General features: G+C 60.7%; 7 protein-coding genes across 7 annotated transcripts; 4 read left to right on the top strand and 3 right to left on the bottom strand.

Annotated features, from left to right (window-relative positions):
- Positions 1-234: 234 nt before the first annotated feature.
- On the top strand, positions 235-622 carry FA10DRAFT_285533 (putative RPL42B-ribosomal protein L36a.e; the record flags this gene model as incomplete). Its single annotated transcript, XM_025524003.1, has 2 exons — positions 235-541; positions 609-622. 2 exons carry the CDS (start codon positions 235-237, stop codon positions 620-622), a joined length of 321 nt encoding a protein of 106 aa, XP_025377013.1.
- A 643-nt stretch (positions 623-1,265) lies between these two features.
- FA10DRAFT_301117 (putative myo-inositol oxygenase) lies at positions 1,266-3,006 on the top strand. Its single transcript, XM_025524940.1, has 2 exons — positions 1,266-2,123; positions 2,181-3,006. The coding sequence occupies exons 1-2, from the start codon at positions 1,750-1,752 to the stop codon at positions 2,893-2,895; spliced, it is 1,089 nt and encodes a 362-aa protein (XP_025377012.1). The 5' UTR covers positions 1,266-1,749; the 3' UTR covers positions 2,896-3,006.
- Positions 3,007-3,341: 335 nt separating this feature from the next.
- Positions 3,342-5,557, top strand: FA10DRAFT_293502 (hypothetical protein; the record flags this gene model as incomplete). The annotated part of the gene is made up of 5 exons (XM_025524426.1): positions 3,342-3,686; positions 3,746-4,627; positions 4,708-4,770; positions 4,827-4,945; positions 5,009-5,557. The coding sequence occupies 5 exons, from the start codon at positions 3,342-3,344 to the stop codon at positions 5,085-5,087; spliced, it is 1,488 nt and encodes a 495-aa protein (XP_025377011.1). The 3' UTR covers positions 5,088-5,557.
- On the bottom strand, positions 5,021-6,349 carry FA10DRAFT_301115 (hypothetical protein; the record flags this gene model as incomplete). Its single annotated transcript, XM_025524939.1, has 5 exons — positions 5,021-5,551; positions 5,613-5,741; positions 5,809-6,023; positions 6,092-6,191; positions 6,263-6,349. The coding sequence occupies 5 exons, from the start codon at positions 6,347-6,349 to the stop codon at positions 5,135-5,137; spliced, it is 948 nt and encodes a 315-aa protein (XP_025377010.1). The 3' UTR covers positions 5,021-5,134.
- A 366-nt stretch (positions 6,350-6,715) lies between these two features.
- FA10DRAFT_266362 (hypothetical protein) lies at positions 6,716-13,362 on the top strand. The gene is made up of 3 exons (XM_025521460.1): positions 6,716-7,151; positions 7,216-7,395; positions 7,471-13,362. Exons 1-3 carry the CDS (start codon positions 6,859-6,861, stop codon positions 13,124-13,126), a joined length of 6,129 nt encoding a protein of 2,042 aa, XP_025377009.1. The 5' UTR covers positions 6,716-6,858; the 3' UTR covers positions 13,127-13,362.
- A 432-nt stretch (positions 13,363-13,794) lies between these two features.
- Positions 13,795-14,587, bottom strand: FA10DRAFT_230731 (hypothetical protein; the record flags this gene model as incomplete). The annotated part of the gene is made up of 4 exons (XM_025518831.1): positions 13,795-13,847; positions 13,916-14,357; positions 14,417-14,455; positions 14,531-14,587. 4 exons carry the CDS (start codon positions 14,585-14,587, stop codon positions 13,795-13,797), a joined length of 591 nt encoding a protein of 196 aa, XP_025377008.1.
- Positions 14,588-15,189: 602 nt separating this feature from the next.
- FA10DRAFT_301112 (putative coatomer gamma-2 subunit) lies at positions 15,190-18,735 on the bottom strand. The gene is made up of 3 exons (XM_025524938.1): positions 18,292-18,735; positions 18,057-18,227; positions 15,190-17,997 (listed from the first exon to the last, which is right to left on the bottom strand). Exons 1-3 carry the CDS (start codon positions 18,343-18,345, stop codon positions 15,253-15,255), a joined length of 2,970 nt encoding a protein of 989 aa, XP_025377007.1. The 5' UTR covers positions 18,346-18,735; the 3' UTR covers positions 15,190-15,252.
- Positions 18,736-18,803: the final 68 nt, after the last annotated feature.

The raw sequence follows: 18,803 nt of genomic DNA, 5'->3' as shown, positions 1-18,803 counted from the left end.
GAAGCGCTGGAAATGGAGCAGCCGCGATGGAGAGGGGAGGACGGACGGGGCCGGCGTGCATGGGTAGCATCTGTCCTAGCAATGGTCCCGGCGAGCTAGCGGGTGATCTTTCGCCATTGTTCAAAAGAAGATGGCCTGAGAAAGTGCGACAGCAGCAGCAGGATTCGGAGCAGGGGGAAAGCAAAAACGAGTCCCAAGAAGAAGAGACACTGACGGAGCTGAACCACAGGCAAAATGGTCAACGTTCCCAAGACGCGAAGGACCTACTGCAAGGGCAAGCCGTGCAAGAAGCACACGCCCCACAAGGTGACCCAGTACAAGACGGGCAAGGCCTCGCTGTACGCCCAGGGAAAGCGCCGTTACGACGCCAAGCAGAAGGGTTACGGTGGTCAGACGAAGCCCGTGTTCCACAAGAAGGCAAAGACGACCAAGAAGGTCGTCCTCCGTCTCGAGTGCACCGCGTGCAAGTACAGGAGTCACATGGCGCTCAAGCGCTGCAAGCACTTTGAGCTGGGTGGTGACAAGAAGACCAAGGGTGCCGGTGAGTCTCCTCTGCCTCTGATCGTCGCTGCTATGCTTTGCCTCGTTCTTACACCCTTCTCTTGCAGCCCTCGTCTTCTAAGTCTTGGTTGTCCTACCCCACCACATGTTCTCATATGTATGCTAGCGTACCATCATCAATCACACAGGCGCAAGGTCCATTCCCTTCTCTTGAGCTCGAACGCCAGATTGAGGTCATCCTGGATAGCGTGCCCTGGAGCGTGGGTTTGGGTCAAAGGCACTGCTCATGGCCAACCGACGAAGCTCTTGAAGCTATCGTACAGGCCTTCTTGCTCTCGATCATGACCTTCGACCATGACCCTCGATCATGGCCATGTCAAGGGTGCCCCTCGACTTGCAAGCTCCTACCAATGTTGATTTTGCGCCGGTAGAGAAGCCATGACCAAAAAGCAAATAACAAGCTGACCGATTTAATATAGACATTTGTCATCTCGATCTCGCGAGGGCCCACAGCGCGCGCGCGCGTCCGAACGAGGGGGAAATTGACCGAAACGGCCTTTTCGCGGGCTTTTTACGCTGTGTGTCTATCTGTCCCCCGCCGTCAGCGCGCGCGTTGGCGGAGAAGAGGAGGGAAAAAAGGCCGTCGAGGTACCGACCGGTACCTTTGGCCTGTTTCCAACGTCATAAACATGCATGCAAGAGGCCAAAACTCAGAATTCAGGTGGGGGGATAGGGGGAGGGACGGGGAGGCGACGAATCGGTGGCTGAGATGCAAAGGAAGGCGCCCAGCTAGTGCGTGTTGGTGTGTGTGCGTGAGGATGCGGTCATTTGACGGTGATCTCGGTGCCCCTTTCGGCCAATTTGCACCATCCTGTGTGCGTGTGGGGGGCATCACCAGGTGGTCCCAAGGGAGGGTTCCATCATATAAGAAGCCCCGGTGTAGTTCTTGGAGTCCATCACTGCCTTTTCTGTCACCCCTCTTCAACGACGGCCAAGACTTCTTCCAACTTCGCCAGAAGAATTCACGCCCGCTCCCAGTCCCTCCCGGACCTCGAAAATAGAACCCCAGTGCTATCGGCGCTCCAATAGGCCAAACAACCCCTGGTCGATCACCTAAAAGCGGCCTACTCTTCGGCAATCCACTCGGCCTGCCCCTCCCTCTTTTTTCCTGTTCCGTCTCAGTAGCCTTAAAAAGAGCACGTCAGAGCCGGCCTTTGTCTACACACCTTCTCATCTCTGACAAAAATCATGGCTCCCGTTGCCACCTCTCCCGCGCCCTCGTCGGTGCCCCTTGTGCATCAGTCCGAGGACGTTGTCAAGAACATCAAGGCCAAGCTCGCCGCTGCCCGCAACGGCAACAGCAGCGATGTGGCCGCCGTTGATGAAGAGGCGGTCCACGCCAAGCCCGACGGCCAAAAGCTCGACGAGGTGTCAGACGCCGTCGATGCCGTCAACGAGTACCTGGGCGAGCACCGTGACGTGTCGGTGCCACGCGACCATGACGACGAGTGGCGCGCGGCCAAGTCCAAGTTTGACGAGGAGAAGGACAAGGAGGCATTCAGGAACTACGAAGACGCGGCCGACCACGTCAAGGCCCTCTACCGCGAGCAGCACGAGAAGCAGTGAGTTTCAATGTCCTCCATCAAGGAAGTACGGCCAGGCAACTAATGAGACAACAGAACCGTGGCGTTCAACATTGCGGCGCGGGAAAAGTACCTGGGCAAGGTGCATGCTCGCATGACCGTATGGGAGGCCATCGAGAAGCTCGACAGCCTCGTCGACGAGTCGGACCCAGACACGGAGCTGTCGCAGATCCAACACCTGCTCCAGACGGCCGAGGCCATGCGGCGCGACGGTCGGCCCGACTGGATGCAGCTCACGGGCCTGCTCCACGACCTCGGCAAGCTCATGTGCTTCTTCGGCGCAGAGGGCCAGTGGGATGTCGTCGGTGACACCTTTGTCGTCGGCGCCAAGTTTTCCGAAAAGTGCGTCTACCCAGACACGTTTGACGCCAACCCGGACGCGCACGACGCGCGCTACAACACTGAGCTGGGCATGTACAAGCGCGGCTGCGGCCTCGACAACATCATGCTGAGCTGGGGCCACGACGAGTACATGTACTGGCGCCTCAAGGCGCAGACAACAATCCCCGAGGCCGGGCTCGACATGATCCGCTTCCACTCGTGCTACCCCATGCACCGTGACGGAGAATACCGCCAGTTCTTTGCCCCGGGCGACGAGCAAAAGATGACAAACGTCATTGCATTCAACGCCTACGACCTCTACTCCAAGAGCGACGACCCACCGGACCCGGTCAAGCTGCGGCCCTACTACGAGGCCATCATCGACAAGTACGTGCCCAACGGTGGCCGCCACGCCGTGCTCGAGTGGTGATTATTTGCCCTTTATTTTCGTCGCCTGTATGAGTATCTTTCTTTCTTTCTCTACTTTCTACCTTACAACACTTTGGCCCACTACTACTCAATCAACCCTACGATACCGTCCTCCTTTTCCTAATCTGGTCTCCCCGTCCAAGAAGTTCATCTGAAAATTCAATTGTTCACCAGTCTTGACGTCGAGAGAGTAAGAGACGCGATGAGATGCGACGAGAGCGGCGCGCGGAGGAACGGTGCGCACGCGTGCGCTATGCGGCCTTGCGCCCGCCTGTCAAGACCTACACCAGTCCCAAGTTGGAGATCCGAAAGGACAAGGGAGGGTTGGGGACGGAGTAACAATGCCAGCGCGTCCAGATTGTCTGAAGGCCCCCCTCTGTCACCACATCCCCATCTGAACACTGCTTTTTTTCTTTAAGAAGGAGGAGACGACGGTGTAGAAGAACGATGGCTTGGTTCGGTCAGCAGCCCATGGCAGCAGCATGCGCCTGGTCCGGCCTAGGCTGCGGCGCCGCCGCACAGCCACAACCACCTCCGCCGTACTACTATCCCCAGCCGGGCGCCGCGCCAGCACCGCAGCCCATCTACATCCAGCCGGCTGCAGCACCGGCGCCACCCGTCTACATGGCCCCGCCACCGCCGCCTGCTGTTCTGCCACCCATGCCCTTCCCGTCATTTGTCCAGCCTCAGCCGCTGCCGCTGACCGTCGTCATCTTCATGGTCGTCTTTGGGCTCGCCAGCTTCGTCTTTGTCTTTGCGCAATTCTACCCACTCCTCTGGCATGTGAATTCTGTGTGCCGTGGTCGGGCGAGGGAATCACGCAGTCGAGATTGATCAAAATCTGTCTACAGATCGTGCAGAGATTTCCGCCGGTAGGAGTCGTCATTGCAGGACCGCCACCTGCTGCTCCTGCCCCTGCTCCAAAACCTGCGGCAGGAGGAGGGGGTGGTGGTGGTGGTGGTGGCGACGAGGCAGCAAAGGCGCGTCAGAAGGAAGAGGCCGAGAAGAAGCAGCGCGAGGAAAAAGAGGCAAAGGCGGCTGCGCACCTGGCCAAGCAGGAAAAGGACAAGGCCGAGGCTGAGGCAAAAAAGAAGCAGAAGGAGGAAGAGGCGGCCAAGCGAAAGAAGGAGGATGAAGAAGCGAAGAAGAAAAAGGAAGAGGCGGCCAAGAAGAAGGAGGAGGAGGAGGAGGCAAAGAAGAAAAAGGACGAGGAAGAAGCAAAGAAGAAGAAGGAGGCGGCGCCAGCAGCAGCCGGAGGTGGCAAAGCCGAATCTAAATGCCCGATGGCGGCATTCAGAAAGAAGAAGCAGGAGGAAGAAGAAGCAAAGAGGTTAAAGGACGAGCTTAGGGAGCTCTGTGGCGAAATATGCGGCATGCCTCCCGGTCACCCTCCCCCACCTCACCAGCACCATCAGCAACCATGCCCTTGCCATCCTGTACCCCCAGCTGTCCCGGCACCTCCAGCCCCAGCACCAGCCCCAGCACCAGCCCCGGTCGTCGAAAAGACTACCGAGGTCAAGGAGACAAAGACAGAAGAGACGGCGGCGAAAAAGGACGAGAAGACGGTGACGACAACCGAGACAAAAACAGTCGAGACAAAGGAGGGTGAAAAGACAACGGTCGTCGAGGACAAGAAGGAAAAGGTCGAGGTCGAAAAGAAGGGAAAAGAGGAAGCTAAAAAGAAGGAGGAGAAGCCGCCTGCTCCTGCTCCTGCGACGATCGTGCTCAGGCCAGTGAGACAAGAAAAGTAGTGGCTGAGTAGTGAGATTTAAAGCTGACGACGATTATTTCGTCGCTATTTTGACGCGACAAGAGCTGCAAGTACCACGCCGGCAAGAGAGTCTGGCTCAACCAGAGTGGCGGTCGATGGTGGGGCGTGAGTGTCTGTGTTGGTGCAACTCTCGCTATGCCTGACCGTGTATCTTGCCACAGATTCTCATCCTCGACCGTGGAGGGGGACAGTGGTATGGCCACAAGGCCGTTTTCGCCGGCGTCAAGCGCGGTGGACGCCATGAGATTGCCACTGTGCCCTTTTGGGCTACTGAAGCAGAGTCAGTGTGCCTCTCATGTCTCACTCCTTGCTGGCTATGCGCTGATCCAGCTCGACTCAACAGGCTGGAGCCCAGGACAGAGTTCTTTGGCTACGATAGAGAGCCCAAATTTGTGCAGAGGACCATCATCTGTGGTTGCTGAATGTGTGGTCTCCTCATTAAACGCTCAATTACATGCGCTCCCTCAATCTAATCTCTCTCGGACGCCGTCTCTGAGGCCGAGCTAGACTGTCTGCGCCGCTGTCCCTGCGGTACGTCTTCGCCTTCTCTACCTGAGCTTCTACTTCTGCTCCGCTTGCTGGCGGTGGACCGTGCGCCGGCCTCCTCTGCGCTTTTCGTCAGACCGTCGACCCAGGCCCGCTCGAGGTGCTCCTTGAGCCGAGGCATGCTTGCGAACTCGCGTCGTGCGCCCGTGGAAGTGTATGCATACAGTGGCTCCCGCAGCAGCGCCTCGTAGTGTACTTTACTCTTTGGTAGCCGGCGCTGGCCGCTGCGGACGAGGGCCTCGACGTCGGTCAGGTCGAGCCAGAAGCCGTGAGGGCGGAGAAAGGAGAGGTAGTGCTTCTTGTGCTTCAGCCGGTCCGACACGAGGTCCTGGCTGATTATCTGTGTAGACGGTCAAGTCTCAGTGAGATGATTGGAGGAAAGCGAGGGCCCAGACACAGACGTGGAGGTGGACTTGCTCCATCGAGGGCACTGCGTGGAAGCCGATCTGGACGCCCCAGGTCGCGCCGCAGGGCTCCGCCGCGCCGGGCAGGACCGTGTGGCGCATCTCGTCCTCTATCATCGCGACGACCTGGATCCGAGCTCTCATTTCAGGCGCTGCGTTGTCTGAAATGTGCTCAAGGGCAGAGGCGACTCACGGGCTCGCTTGCGCAGCGCAGCTTCGAGAGGACCGCGCCGGCGTGGGGACTCGCCAGGAGGTCGTTGAGCGACGCGAGATGAGACGCGGGCACCGTACCCGACGGACCGCTGGAGCCGAGCGAGAGCTTGCCGTTGCCAGCCAGTCCGAGCTGGGGAGCGGCCTTTTTGCTCGCGCTCGCCTCGTCGTTTCTATCGAGGTGAAAGGGGATCCGAGCTGAGCAAGATCTACATCAGCCGGGGAAGCGTAAGATTTCGGGGAAGGGAAGGAGGGGGCAGACGCACGCAGGACGAGAAAGTGAAATCTGGCCTTGGCATATCCGTCGAAGATGGTGAGCGTCGATTCGTCAGACCTCAAGTAGACGCCGGCAGGCAACGTCGCTTGCTGCGAAAGACAATCAGTCTGTAAGCACCCTCCATCTCCCTCCGTTCCTCTGCTTCAAGCCATCACTCAACGGGATTGGGTGCCTTGGCAAAGTTTGTCAAGGCGGCCGCCCAGCCACCACCGCCAGTGGGCCAGTGGACGACCTTGGACGTCGACATTGGTCTGGTCCCGTGAGGCGTCGCCAGGCCAGGCTTTGCGAACAGAAGCAGGCGACGGTCCGTGCAGAAGACCTTCCCTTTCCGAGTCCCGAGCAGGCCAGACGGCGACGCTCGGCGCCGCTCTTCGTTCGTGGAGGCCGCGCGTTTTTATTTTTATTTTTATTTTAATCCAACAGGGTGTTGGGCTCGACACCGACGGAAGGAAGGGCGTCGTCATCGGGCTCAGCGATACCAAAGCAGAAGGGCGTCTTTTGCATGTGTGAAAGGGGGCTTAGCGTGAGTGCCAGTGCCAGCGGACTGAGCTGGAGCATAGCAGCGCACAGCACAGCACAGCACAGCTTACGCGTCTTTCTCCCCCTCCTCCTTCGCCGACTTGCCAACGATCAGGACAGGACAAGGACTAAGACTGCTCACTCGGTATAAATGGACAAGTAGAACCGACCCAAAGAGAGAACAATAGACTGCGCACTCCCACACAAAGAGGTCGCAGAGAGAGAGCACTAGCCACGATGGCCGACGTGGAAGACGACGAGGTGCTCGAGGTCGACTCGCCCATGGAGCAGCCCGTGGACCTGGAAGACGACGAGGACATCGAGGTGCTCAATGATCTCCAAGGCGGCTCCCAGGCGCGGCATCTGCCCGGCCATGACTCGCCTATCCATGCCAGGGCCAAGCCCGAGAAGCGCGAGGAGATGCTGGACATGGTCAAGGTGCTGCCCTATCCCTGCGAGACGCTCGACGAATTCGACCAGAGGGTCGACTACATTGCGCGACGCCTTGTCGACTGCGTCTTGACAAAGGAGTGGGTAGCCCTGAAAGAGAGGAAGTGTTGGAAGAGAAGTTGACTGACGTCGGCCAACGCACAGCTTCGATCTCGGACTCGTCTACTGGAACCACAAGCTGCAGTGCCTCCTCGCGCTCAAATACCCGCTCCAGCGGCCCACGAGGGCCAGGCTTGCCCGCCTCTACTACCAGCTTGCTGTTCTTCCCGGGCTCGAGACTCGGCTGCGGGAGCTGGCGGCGAGGATGTGCATCACGCTGCTTGCGTGAGTCCCGATCAATCTTTTTCCAGGCGCGACGAGGTCTATAAATGCTGATCTGTTCCTTTGTCGCTCGCTCAGATCACGCAAGAAGCTGACGATTGCCGACCTAGTGCTGCCGTGGAAGCCGTTGTTTGCGCTGCTGGAAGCGGAGCTGTTTCCAAAGCAGCGCCGGACCGCCGTCGCGCCGATTGGCGAGTGCCTCCTGGACCTTGCCGAGGCCGCCCAGCGCTTCTTCGACCCAGACGACGCCGAGGACATGCTCGCCGAGTTTCTCCCCCGCATGGACGGATCGAACCTCAACTCCGTCATTGCCACCCAGGCCCTCCTCGTCCACTTTCTGCCCATCAGCCACCCGCAGCGATGGCTGCCCGTCATGTTTCGCCTCTGGGAGACATTCACGTCGAGCCTCTTTGACGACCAGATGCTCGATCTCCTGGCCCGCCTGGCAGAAATGCACGTCAGCGATCCCCGTTTCTCCACCCCGCGGTCCCGGACCGAGACGGGGGTCAATGCAGACGAGATCGAGGAGCGCTTGCTGCGAGCTGCCTCCTCTTCTTCTTCCGAGACGAGCGGTGCCAATGCCAATGCGAATGCCTCCGCAAATGCTGAGTCAAGCTCGAGCGGCGAGCAGGGCCTGTGGAGCGATGCGGGCATCTTTACCGAGCAGCAGTTTGCCCTCATTATGGCCAAATGCCTGCGATCGGCCGGCCTGCCTGTGGGAGCCAACAAGAGCGCTAATGCGGCCCTCATGGCCCAATCGGCCTCGCTCAGGACCGGGGCAGATGCCGCGGCGTCGACGGGCACGCTGCGCATGAAGAAGCCGTCGGACAGGATCCAGTCGTTTGCCACCATCATCGTGTATTCCATGGCCCGCGACTCGATCCCATCACCGCCGAGCTCAGCATTGGGCTCCAGCGTCGCACCCACGCCTGCCGGCACGGGCACGGGCACCCCGGTGAGGCAGGCCCCAGACGAGCTCAACGCGGCCCCGCCGGCGGCACACCAGCAGACGTTCCTCGCCGGCTCAAAGGCCCTCGACAGCCTCGCCCGTTTCATCCAGGCCACCGAGGGCTACTTCCACCCGTCCAACTGGGGCATGTGGCAGATCTCGCTCTCGAGCCTCGTCCAGCACCTGACGTGGGAGTTTGTCAAGCGCACAAAGGATGAGGAAAAGGCCGAGTGCAAGACGCCCGGGCCCTGGAGACTCACGCCCGACATTCAGCGCGAATTCTGCCTGCTGCTGCGCACCGTCTGCCTGCTCTCCATGTTCAGCAAGGACCCCATCACGATTGCTGCGTCGCAGGCCAGCCTCAAGCGCATGGCCCTCCTCGAGCCGGCCATGGTCCTGCCGCCCGTGCTGGACCGCGCCTACTCGAGCCTCGAGGCCCTCGAGACGACGCACCGCACCTCGTCAATCATCACGGCCCTCTCGACGCTCTCCTACCCGCTCGTGTCGCGCGACAACTACGCTGCCGGCGGCAAGCACCTCGTGCCCCTCCTTCAGCTCTGCATCCCAGGCATCGATCTCAACGACAGCATAAAGACGATGGCCACGTCGATGTTCATCCTCCTCTCCTGCCTCACCGTCAAGATCGACGACCTCACGCGGCCAGAGGTCATGGCCCTGCCCGCCGCCAAGCGAGGCAGCAACGGGAAAAAGACAAAGCAGCCGGCAAGACGCGGCTACGATGACATGGACGGCGGCGGCATGGATGTCGATGGCGACGGGGACGAGGAAGAGGAAAACGAAGACGAGCAGCTGAGGATGAGCACGGCCGGCTTCGAAGAGTGGGCCGTGTCGTTCATGCGACGCACACTCGCACTCTTTGAGGCCCTGCCCGAGGAGGGCAAGGGGGGCCGCATCGGGGGCAAGAGCGAGGAGCATGTCATCAGCACGCTCCTCTCGGCCTGCGACATTGTATGCGGTGCTCTGAGCGACCATCTGTTTGACTTGTGCTTCAAGATTGTGGCCGAGCACTGCCTCTCGACCGTCTCGGCGCAGGGCGTGCGTGTCACGGGCAGCCTCGTCGCCTGCTTTGCGCGCGCCAATGCGAAAAAGGTCCTCGACACCCTCCTCGCGCCCTGCATCCACAACATCCGCGCCGAGCTCGACGCCGGGGCCAGCTCGGTGAGGACGACAAACACGAGCGTGCCGCTGGCCAGCGACGCAGCCCTGCACTGGAACATGTCCATCGTCATTGGCGCCCTCAGCCACGCAGGCCCGGCCCTGCTGCCCCACCGGAGCGAGCTGCTGGAGCTGATGGACCTCGTCTGCACGCGCGCCAAGTCCGAGCGCGGCTTCACCTTTGCCTCGCGCCTCGTCCTCCGCTGCCTCCACGCCCTCCTCTACATCTACCCCGCCGAGCACCGCTTCGTCAACCCCGACGAGTGGGCGAGCGAGGAGATGCAGGCCAACAGCCACCTCCACTGGGGCAAGCTGTACAAGTCCAAGGACGTCAAGGTCCAGTGGCACGTGCCCACCGACGACGAGATTGCCTTTGGCCTCGAGATTCTCGACAAGATCGTCGTGCCCCGCATGGCCCTCGTCGAAGACCTCGTCAGCGAGGGCCGGGCGAGGGACAAGGTCTGGTCCAACGACTTTTGCCGCTACCTGACCCTGATCCGATATGCCCACGGTGCCGTCGCCCACCTCGTCCAGGAGCCCGAGTTGGGTGGGGGAGCACCAGCGTCGGAGAGCGACGACGTGCCCGAGTTCCTCACCACGCCTCCCCGCTTCAAGTCTGGCTTCCTCCTCACGGATGAAAGCGATGAGCGGCACAGAGTCATCGTCGACTTCCGCCGCCGCTTCGGCAGCTTGCTCCATCGCGCGGCCCAGACGACGCAGGACTCGGGGGCCGAGGACCAGATCGACAGTGTCCGCCTCCTCATTCGCTCCATCCGCTCCTTTATGACGTCCTACAGCTTCGACGCCGACGACTACAAGGCCCACTCGGCGAGCATCGCCTTCATTCGCAACGTGTCCAAGCTGTATGCCAAGCAGAAGGCCTTTCCACGCGCCTACTGGCTGCGCACCGCCAGCTACGCGCACTCGAGCAGGGGCCGGCTCAACTCCTTTCACCGCCACCGGTCCCAGCTCGACGACGAGTTGATCGGCCAGGTGCTCGAGTTTTCGCTGAGCAACTACCGGGGCATCCGCAAGTCGGCCCAGAACTCGCTCGACGTCCTCGCCCAGCACTACGACGGCACCCGGACGCTGTGTCTGCCCAAGCTGCTCGACACGCTGCGCAACGAGACAAAGAACGAGGACCGGATCAAGGGCGCCCTCTACGTCCTCGGTGCAAAGGGCTTCTCCAACCTCGCCATCGTCGACGCCCGCTTCTCCGCAGACTACGTCCTGGCCTTTTTGCACGCCCAGCGACATCCCAAGCCCTCGATTCAGAAGCTGGTAAGGGGCATCATGGGCGACTTTGTCGTCCGCTTTGCCGAGCCGTGCACCATCCGAAACGCCATCGAGTCGCCTGCCCTGCTCGAGGCTGCCCGGCTCGTCGAGGCCAACTTCACCAGCAGCCCGCTGCCGCGCGACGAGGCCCTACTCGCGCGTGTGTCGCAGAAAAGGGCCGAACGGACAGCCCAGATTGACCATATGGTGCAGTCGCTCCGGCCGAGCGTCCTCGAGGTGGCCACGGCCCCCAAGACGCACTGGAGCTTTGCCATCTATGCTGCTCGGCTGCTCCGCGTGCTCATGCGCCGCGACGAGCCGCTGGACGCCGATGCGGCGCGCTATCTGACCGAGCAGCTCATCTCGGAAAACCAGAGCATGCGGCGCGTGGCGGAGACGGCTGTCACGAGGGTGCTCTACCACATCAAGCTCCGGACCGTGTGCGCAACCGAAGAGGACCTCATTATGTCCAAGTCGACCAAGCATCCTCTGAAGCACACCGAGACTCTTCCGAAGCCAGTACCGAAGCAGTGGGTCGAAGAGCGCCTGCGCGAGTTCAAGGAGCCGACGACGACGACAGAGGACAAGACGAAGCTGAGCGACAAGGGCGCGCAGGGCTGGCTCGTCTGGGGCTCCCAGGAGACGTACTACACTGTCCCACCGGGCGACGAGCCGGTGTTCAAGTGGGATCCCACGTCGCAGGCGGCACTCGATGCAGTCCGCGAGGTGCTGCAGTCGGACTCGCACTGGGACAAATTGTTTGGCCACCTTTCGCAGGAGAGCGAGCGCGACTACCTGTCCGCCGAGACGATCAACCTGATCAAGTCTATTTTCCAAATCTACGGTGTCGGGATGCTCAGTCATGTCCGCCAGCGCGTCGAAGCGTACATCGGGGAAAGAGACAGGCACAAGCACCGAGCTGCGGCAGAGATTGTGGCAGGTGCCTACCGAGGGTCCAAACACTGGCCGGCGTTGCACCAGGACGAGCTGTGGGCCTGGCTCGATGCGCTGCTGCCCAAGATCTTCAAGGGCTGCACCCCCGACAGCCAGCCAGCGTGGCAGATGTGCGTCGAGTACATGCTCCACAATCGGGACCCACGCCGCGCCAAGAAGCTCGTCGACTACGTCGTCACCGCCGCCAAGGAGTCGATTGGCAAAGACTCGACGACGCAGTCTCCCTTTGAGCAGGCCAAGGCGCAGAACCTGCTGCGGGGCGTCATGCTCAGTCTCAACTCCAAGTTCACCGCCTGGGCTCCCGAGCTCGTGCGTCTGTACAGCGAGAACTTCGCACACGACTTTGCAGAGGTGCGCACCATCATTGGCGAGTCGCTCGCCGATCTCGATCTGCTCCAGGTCGCCCCGTGCTTCGGATCCGTAGACGAGCTCCTGGCTGCGAGCGCCGCCGCCAATGGAACGCTCCTTCGGGGCGGCCAAGACGAAGACTCGTACTACTCGGTCGCGCTCTCGCAGCTTGCTGCAAGACTGGCCGAGTACCGTGCGGAGCGGATCCCGACATCACAGGGTACGTCGACGTACGACAAGGTGGCCATGACGACGCTACTCTGGATCTCGATCACTCTGGCCGACTTTCGTAATGGCACCATGGCCAAGCAGGCCATTGGCTTCATCCCCACCATTCTCGCCTGCGCCGAGCTGCACGACAATGCCGAGCTTTCGCGTGTGGCCAAGGCGGTCCTTGTCCGTGTAGCCACGTACCGCTTCGATGCCGCCTTTGTGCCGCTGCTCGTGCGCAAGCTGCTGGACGTCATTGTGCACTCCAAGGACAGCTGGCGCGCCCGCCTCGACGCACTGCCCATCCTCCAGGTCGTCTACTTCCAGAACCTCTTCTACCTCGACCCGAGCCTCGTCCAGGACATCATCGAGGTTCTCTTTGCGCTGCTCCGCGACCCGCACCTCGAGGTGCGCGAGATGGCGGCGACGACGCTGAGCGGCATTGTGCGCTGCAGCCAGCGCAAGCTCATCCACACGCTCCGCAAGCGCTTCACCGACGTCGTCCAGACGACGCGGCTGCCCAAGCGCGGCGCCGACAACTTCAACGACCAGCTCGTCAAGCTCCACAGCGGCATCCTCGGCAGCACCGCGCTCCTGGCCGCGTTCCCGTACGAGGTGCCCGCGTGGATGCCCCAGCTCATCGTCGAGACGGTCGCGCAGCACAACGACAGCCCCGTGCCCGTGAGCACGACGGTAAAAAAGGCCGCCGGCGACTTTAAGCGGACCCATGCAGATACGTGGAAGGAGGACGTGCGCGTGTTTAGCTCCGAGCAGCTCATGGAGTACCACGAGTGGGGCGGCAGGACGGACTACTATGCTTGAGCTTCCCCACTGTTCTTCTTCTTCTCCTTCTTCTTCTTCTCCATCAGTGAGGAGGAAATGTATAACGCCAGATTGAGGTTTACGATTCATCCAGAAGAGAGAAAAATGAGAAGAGAGAAAAAGAAAAAAAGGGGGGTGAGAGGAGAAGTCGAAATAAGAGTAGCGAAGAGCAAAGAGTGAACCAGGAGACAAATTTGCGTGTGTCTGTGGTGTCGAGTAAGTGGGATGAGAGGAGAGAGAAAGGAGAAATAAAGAGAGAAGCGAACGGTATGTTATCATTGGTCATTAGAGGGTGGAGAGAAAGCGGGGAGAGAAAGAGGGGTAAAAGAAGGGAAGAGGGTGGTAAGGGGAAGGAAAACAGAAGGGAGAGCTTGGAGAGAAATGAGCCTGGAGAGGCAAGGGACAGGGGAGTGAGGGTGGCTCGGCCGTCCGTTTGCTCTAGCTCGCACGCCGTCGTCTTTGGATGGCGATGCCGACATTGCCCATTGGCAACCAGCTTCGGCATCTTCCTTCATCGTCCATTTGGAAGAGTCGGTGTATGTGTAATTTGCATGTTGAGCAGCAAGGGGATTGGGGTTGGGAGAAGAAAGCTTTTCATGTGTGCGTCGTCGTCTCGTCTCTCGCGTCCGTCGTTGCGATCCGTTCCCCCATTCTCGCATTCCGTCCCCTTAGAGAATCATACAGTTCTTTCGCTTCTTGCTCTTGACGGGCGCAGGGGCCACTGCAGGAGGAGAAGGAAGAGAGGTTAGTGAAGGGGAGATGGGGTGGACAGGGAGGGGAAGCACTCACAAACGCTCCGGATGGCCTCGTCAAAGACGCCCTTCAACCCGACCTGGCTCAGGGCGGAGCACTCGAGGTATCGTGTCGCGCCAATGTCGCGCGCCATTTGGTTGCCCTGCGGGTAGCTGATCGGGAGCATCCTCCGATCCCGGAGCTTCGCCGTCGTCTCTGGATCGTCGCGGAGATCGAGCTTGGTGCCAACGAGAATCATGGGAATGTTGGGTGCGTGGTGGCTGATCTCGGGCCACCACTTTGTGCGCACATTCTCAAATGACGGCGGCGACACAAGGCTGAAGCAGATGAGGAACACGTCGGTTTGCGGGTACGACAGCGGGCGCAGCCGGTCGTAGTCCTCCTGTCCAGCCGTGTCCCACAACCCCAGTGAGACGGGCTTGCCATCGACCATGACATTGGCCGAGTAGTTGTCAAACACCGTCGGAATGTATTCTCCCTGTAGAGATTTGTCAGCTTGGGCTACGTCTCCCTCCGACTCTCCAGGATCCCACGCACCGGAAAGGCATTTGTTGTATATGAGATGAGAAGGCAAGTCTGACAAAGGGGGTCCGGTCGTCAGCAACGCGGACCAAGACGTGCGGCTCACTCTGTGCTCGCTGTTCCTCTCACCTTTCCAACAGCACCGTCGCCTACGACCACACATTTAATCGTCGAGAGTGCGCTCATGCTGGTGGCCGAAAGTCGTCAGAATGGCCACAAAAGGGGTTTGGGAGCGATGGACGAGCAGGAGCGTGGTTGAACGCGAAGGAATCCCGATCAGGCACGCCTTTTCTCTACGGTTTTCTTTGCTTGCTCGCGACAGACCCGGCAGAAGCCCAAATCCCGATCCGATCAGAGAGAGAGAGAGAGGGCGGGCGCGCACGTTCGCAGAAGCAGGGCTGTGGAAGGGGGGGAAAGAGGAATAGACAGAAAGGGTGTAGGTGTGTGCGTGTGGTGAAAGGTGCTGGATTAGTTGGTAGAAGGAAGCCCGTTCGTCTCAATTCACGTCTTTTTTTTAGTTTTTTCTCAGGCTCTGTCTTTCTCAAGGTCCCCCTCGCGGCGTGCGTCTTGTCTCTCTCCGCCTTGGTGTGGTTCCACTTGAAAGTGTCGCGTGGCATATGGATGCGCGTGTCTAGACAAGCTCAGGATAATGCAGACAGGGGGAAGAACTGATACGTCCACAATGACCGAAAATTAATCCAATGACCGATCTCCACGAACCGCACCAGAGACAGACGGACAGACAGAAAGACAGACGGACAGACGGACAGACGGACAGACAGATAGACAGACAGCAAGGAAGAAAGAATGAGATTGCACCGTCGGATTAGATTTTAGTGGGAAGGATCCTTCTACGCAATGGCACCCATGATGAGCTGGACGGCCTCTTCTGACTCGCCGCGCACGGCAAGCTCCATCGTGACGCCCTCTGCCTTTGTTGAAAAGGTCATGCGGCAGCGCGCGAGAACCTTTTGCTTGGTGGGTGAAGTGGCGACATAGCCCGAGAGCGTGAGCGTATGCACACTCGTCGAGCTGGGCAGTTCGGATCCGCCGAGGGGCTGCATGCCTAGGAGGTCGACGAGTGTTTCGCAGGCCGCTTTAAGGCCGTCGAGGGCCGTGAGGGCAAACGTCTCGACAGCCTCGTGGCCCTGGGCGCCCTTGAGCTGCTCCCATTCGCGGTTGAAGTCGGCCCACCGCTCGCCGACGTAGGTGCTCACGCCCAGCTCCAGCTCGCTGGTCTCGTACTGGTCCTGGTAGCCCTCCTCCTCGGCCTCCTGGGTGGTGGGGTCCACCTCGCGGGACACAAAGTGGAGCGTGTTGGTGAGCGTGCCCTGCTGGAAGGCCGTCTGCCCCCCGACACGGGTAAAGGAGACGTAGACGACACCCGAGGGCTGGGCCTGGCTCAGTGAGGGGATGCGCACGATAAAGTCCTCCTCCAGGCCCGCATCCTCTGCACCAGCCACCACCACGGCAACGTCATCAAGAACAGTGTCGGGAAGCGTGTTGGTGACGTTGTACTGGACGACGAGGTGGTCCTTGAACACGTGCGTCACGGCCGACACGACGTACTCGGTCTCTCTCTCGGTCAGCTCGACGGGCTTGCTGGCGCTCTTGAGCAGCGGGCCGTAGTCGGCAAACTCGGCCACGGCGGCGAGCTGGGCCTCGTAGAAGGACGCCGCATCGGCACCTGCGCCTGCTCCTCCACCATTAGCAGCTCCACCAGCAGCAGACCCACCAGCGGCGGCGGCAGCAGCAGCAGCAGCGGCAGCACCGGCGGCCGTGCCTGCACCCGTCGAGGTGCCCGCACGGGGCGTCTCGGCGGCCATGGCGACCTTGCTCGCGGCCTCGTTCTTGGCGCGCAGCTCCTCCTGGCGCTGCTCCTCGCGCGTGACCCGGGGCACGGCGGCGGCGTCGAAGCGCTTCGTCTGGCTGGCTGGCGGCTGGGCAACGTACTGCGACAGGCTGGCCTCGAGGGCGCTGAGCTTGAACATGGACTCGTGCTGGGCCAGGCGCTGGGCCAGGCGGCTCTCGCGGAGCACACGCAGGTTCATCGCCGCACGGTCGCGCACCTCGTCGTCGACGTCGTCGAGGCAGCGCTCGAGGAGGACAGTGATGCGCGCCGTCAGCGCCTTGTCCTCGAGGCCAAACTTGGCGAGGCTGTTGACGGCAGCGGCGCGCACAATGGCATTCTCGAGAATGACGCGGTTGTAGATGTAGCGAATGTACTTGTGCGGCTGCGCCATCTTGGGGCCCTCGACGCCGAGGAGATGGAGGATGCGCACGCTGAGCTTGGTGAACTCGCAGTCCTCGATGAACTCGCAGAGGTGGGCGAGGGCAGCCTCCTTGCAGTCGCCGATGAACTGGATCATGTCAAAGATGGCCTCTACCACAGCCCGCTTGAACTCGTAGCCGCCCTCGTCGCGGAGGACGCCCGAGAGGAAGCCGAGCATCGTCGTCTGCTTGGACGGGAACTTGAGGCAGAGGGAGCGGATGGCGTCGACGACGATGACCTTGAACTCGTCGGAGATCTCGCTCATGAAACCGCTGATCTGCTTCATCAGCCGGTCCACCGACGCCTCGTTGCCCGTCTTGAGGAGGGTGGTGATGGCATACGTGGCAATCGAGCGGTTGTTGTCGGTGATGAGGTTCTCCATGTCGACGTTGCACGTCTGCACGGCCGCCGGGTGCGTCTGGGCGAGCTTGGCGAGGGTGCGAATGGCGGCAAACTTGAGCGTCGACCGTGGGGCGGAGAGAAAAAGCTGGAGCACGGCGACGGGCTTGACGAGCTCGTTCTGGGTGATGCCACGCATGTCGCACATGGCCCGCGCGGCCTCGTAGTTGACCATGTCGGCCTTGTGGCGCAGCCAGGAGTCGAGCATGTCCATCATCAGCGGCCGCAGGTTCGGGTCCTCGTCGGCGACCTTTGCGGCGTAGCGGACGAGCATACAGACGGCATACGGGCTTCGCAGCACCGTGCTGCCGCTGCTGCTGCTGCTGCTGCTCGACGAGCCCGACGACGTCTTACCCGTGCCGAGCTGCTGGACGAGCTTGGTGACGGCCATGCGGTCGCCCTGGCGGATGAGGTAGAGAAGGCCAAGGGCGTGGTACTGGGTGATGTAGCTGGTGCTGGGGATCACCTGGAGCGCACTGCCCTGTTGCGGCGACCCCTGCTGGCCGCCTAGTCCACCACCACCGCCGCCGCCGCCACCCCAGCCGAGGTAGCTGCCTGCACCGCCAAAGCCACCGATGAAGCCAGAGGAGCCCGACGAGGACTTGGAGTGCACGGCCTCCTGGGCTTCGTTGCCCCACCGCCGGACGACTTCCTTGGCAGCGACGTGAAGCTGGTAGGCCGAGACAAGGGCAGCCGAGGAGATGGACGAGTTGCGGTCGACGATGGCCGACTTGAAGAAGCGCTCCAGGCCCTGGACCATCGACGGGTCGACGACGCGGCTGAGGGCACGAATGGCATTGGGCCGGTAGATGACCTCCATGTTGGGCTGCATGTCCTTCATGATCGAGGCCGTCACCATGATGGTGTCGTCGGCCAGCGGGCAGAGCTCCTTGACAGCGAGGTAGACCATCTGTCGGAGTGCGGGCTGTTGCAGAGCGAGCCAGTCAGCCACCATCTCTCCTCCTCTTGCTACTACACACTCACGTCCTTGTGCTGGAAGAGCTTGGTGGCCCCAAAGAAGAGCGTCGTGGCCTCCTGCCGGTTGAATGTCTCACCGGTGTAGAGGAGGTAGATGACCTTTGTGAGGAGGATCCTGCATTTGCGCGGGCTGATGGGCGATTCGTTGAACACCCTCGCCTCTTGGATGACCGACGTCTGTGCGGCTGCTGTCAGCATGGAGCCTCTTTGCCTAAGCCAGAGAGTGACTGTATGCTCTCACCTTGTCCTGGTAAAAGGACGAGACGCCGAGCTCCTCATCCTTTTTGAACGACATTGTGGTGGTCGTCGTCGTCGAGAATGGTCGCCCTGTGCTCCTTCTGTCTCGGTGAAGCGAAGAAAGCAGTCGTCAGTCTTGTCCGCCTAGTAGTCGCGCGCGCCCGTTGCTGGCGGGCTCCGTGGGCCTCCTTGAGAGGTCACGTGATGTACACGTTGTCGTCCGCGTTGAACGACGGACGAGATACAGGCGTCGTCTTTAGGTGACGTTACCTGGGCCCTGATGGACAAAGAGAAGGAGCTTTTGGAGAAAGGGTGGCCTTACTTATACGTCCAGCTGCCTGAGAAGAGAGTAACAGGACAACAAAAGCAATGCAGTGCGGTGAGTAGCAGGACAAAAAAGGCGGCGCGGAGCGGTCAGCAGCAGGACAACAAAGCAACGCGCGGGGCACAGCGCTGCTTCTTCACGTGTCCGTCCACTACAATCCCATCGACGTCTACCGGTAATCTGATTTTTAT

The sequence above is a fragment of the Acaromyces ingoldii genome (genome assembly GCF_003144295.1).
Source record: "Acaromyces ingoldii strain MCA 4198 unplaced genomic scaffold FA10scaffold_3, whole genome shotgun sequence".
Classification (NCBI taxonomy): Eukaryota; Fungi; Basidiomycota; class Exobasidiomycetes; order Exobasidiales; family Cryptobasidiaceae; genus Acaromyces; species Acaromyces ingoldii.
This window is presented reverse-complemented; position numbering and strand designations above follow the sequence as displayed.

What these genes read in the sequence shown, in the direction of transcription:
- FA10DRAFT_266362 (XM_025521460.1), top strand. Translation starts at nt 6,859, where the DNA reads ATGGCCGACGTGGAAGACGACGAGGTGCTCGAGGTCGACTCGCCCATG. An exon ending in GACTGCGTCTTGACAAAGGA is followed by an intron (nt 7,152 to 7,215) that starts GTGGGTAGCCCT and finishes GCCAACGCACAG; the next exon opens with CTTCGATCTCGGACTCGTCT. An exon ending in ATGTGCATCACGCTGCTTGC is followed by an intron (nt 7,396 to 7,470) that starts GTGAGTCCCGAT and finishes TCGCTCGCTCAG; the next exon opens with ATCACGCAAGAAGCTGACGA.
- FA10DRAFT_301112 (XM_025524938.1), bottom strand. Translation starts at nt 18,345, where the DNA reads ATGTCGTTCAAAAAGGATGAGGAGCTCGGCGTCTCGTCCTTTTACCAG. An exon ending in CGTCCTTTTACCAGGACAAG is followed by an intron (nt 18,228 to 18,291) that starts GTGAGAGCATAC and finishes GCAGCCGCACAG; the next exon opens with ACGTCGGTCATCCAAGAGGC. An exon ending in AGCTCTTCCAGCACAAGGAC is followed by an intron (nt 17,998 to 18,056) that starts GTGAGTGTGTAG and finishes GCTCTGCAACAG; the next exon opens with CCCGCACTCCGACAGATGGT.
- FA10DRAFT_301117 (XM_025524940.1), top strand. Translation starts at nt 1,750, where the DNA reads ATGGCTCCCGTTGCCACCTCTCCCGCGCCCTCGTCGGTGCCCCTTGTG. An exon ending in CGCGAGCAGCACGAGAAGCA is followed by an intron (nt 2,124 to 2,180) that starts GTGAGTTTCAAT and finishes ATGAGACAACAG; the next exon opens with AACCGTGGCGTTCAACATTG.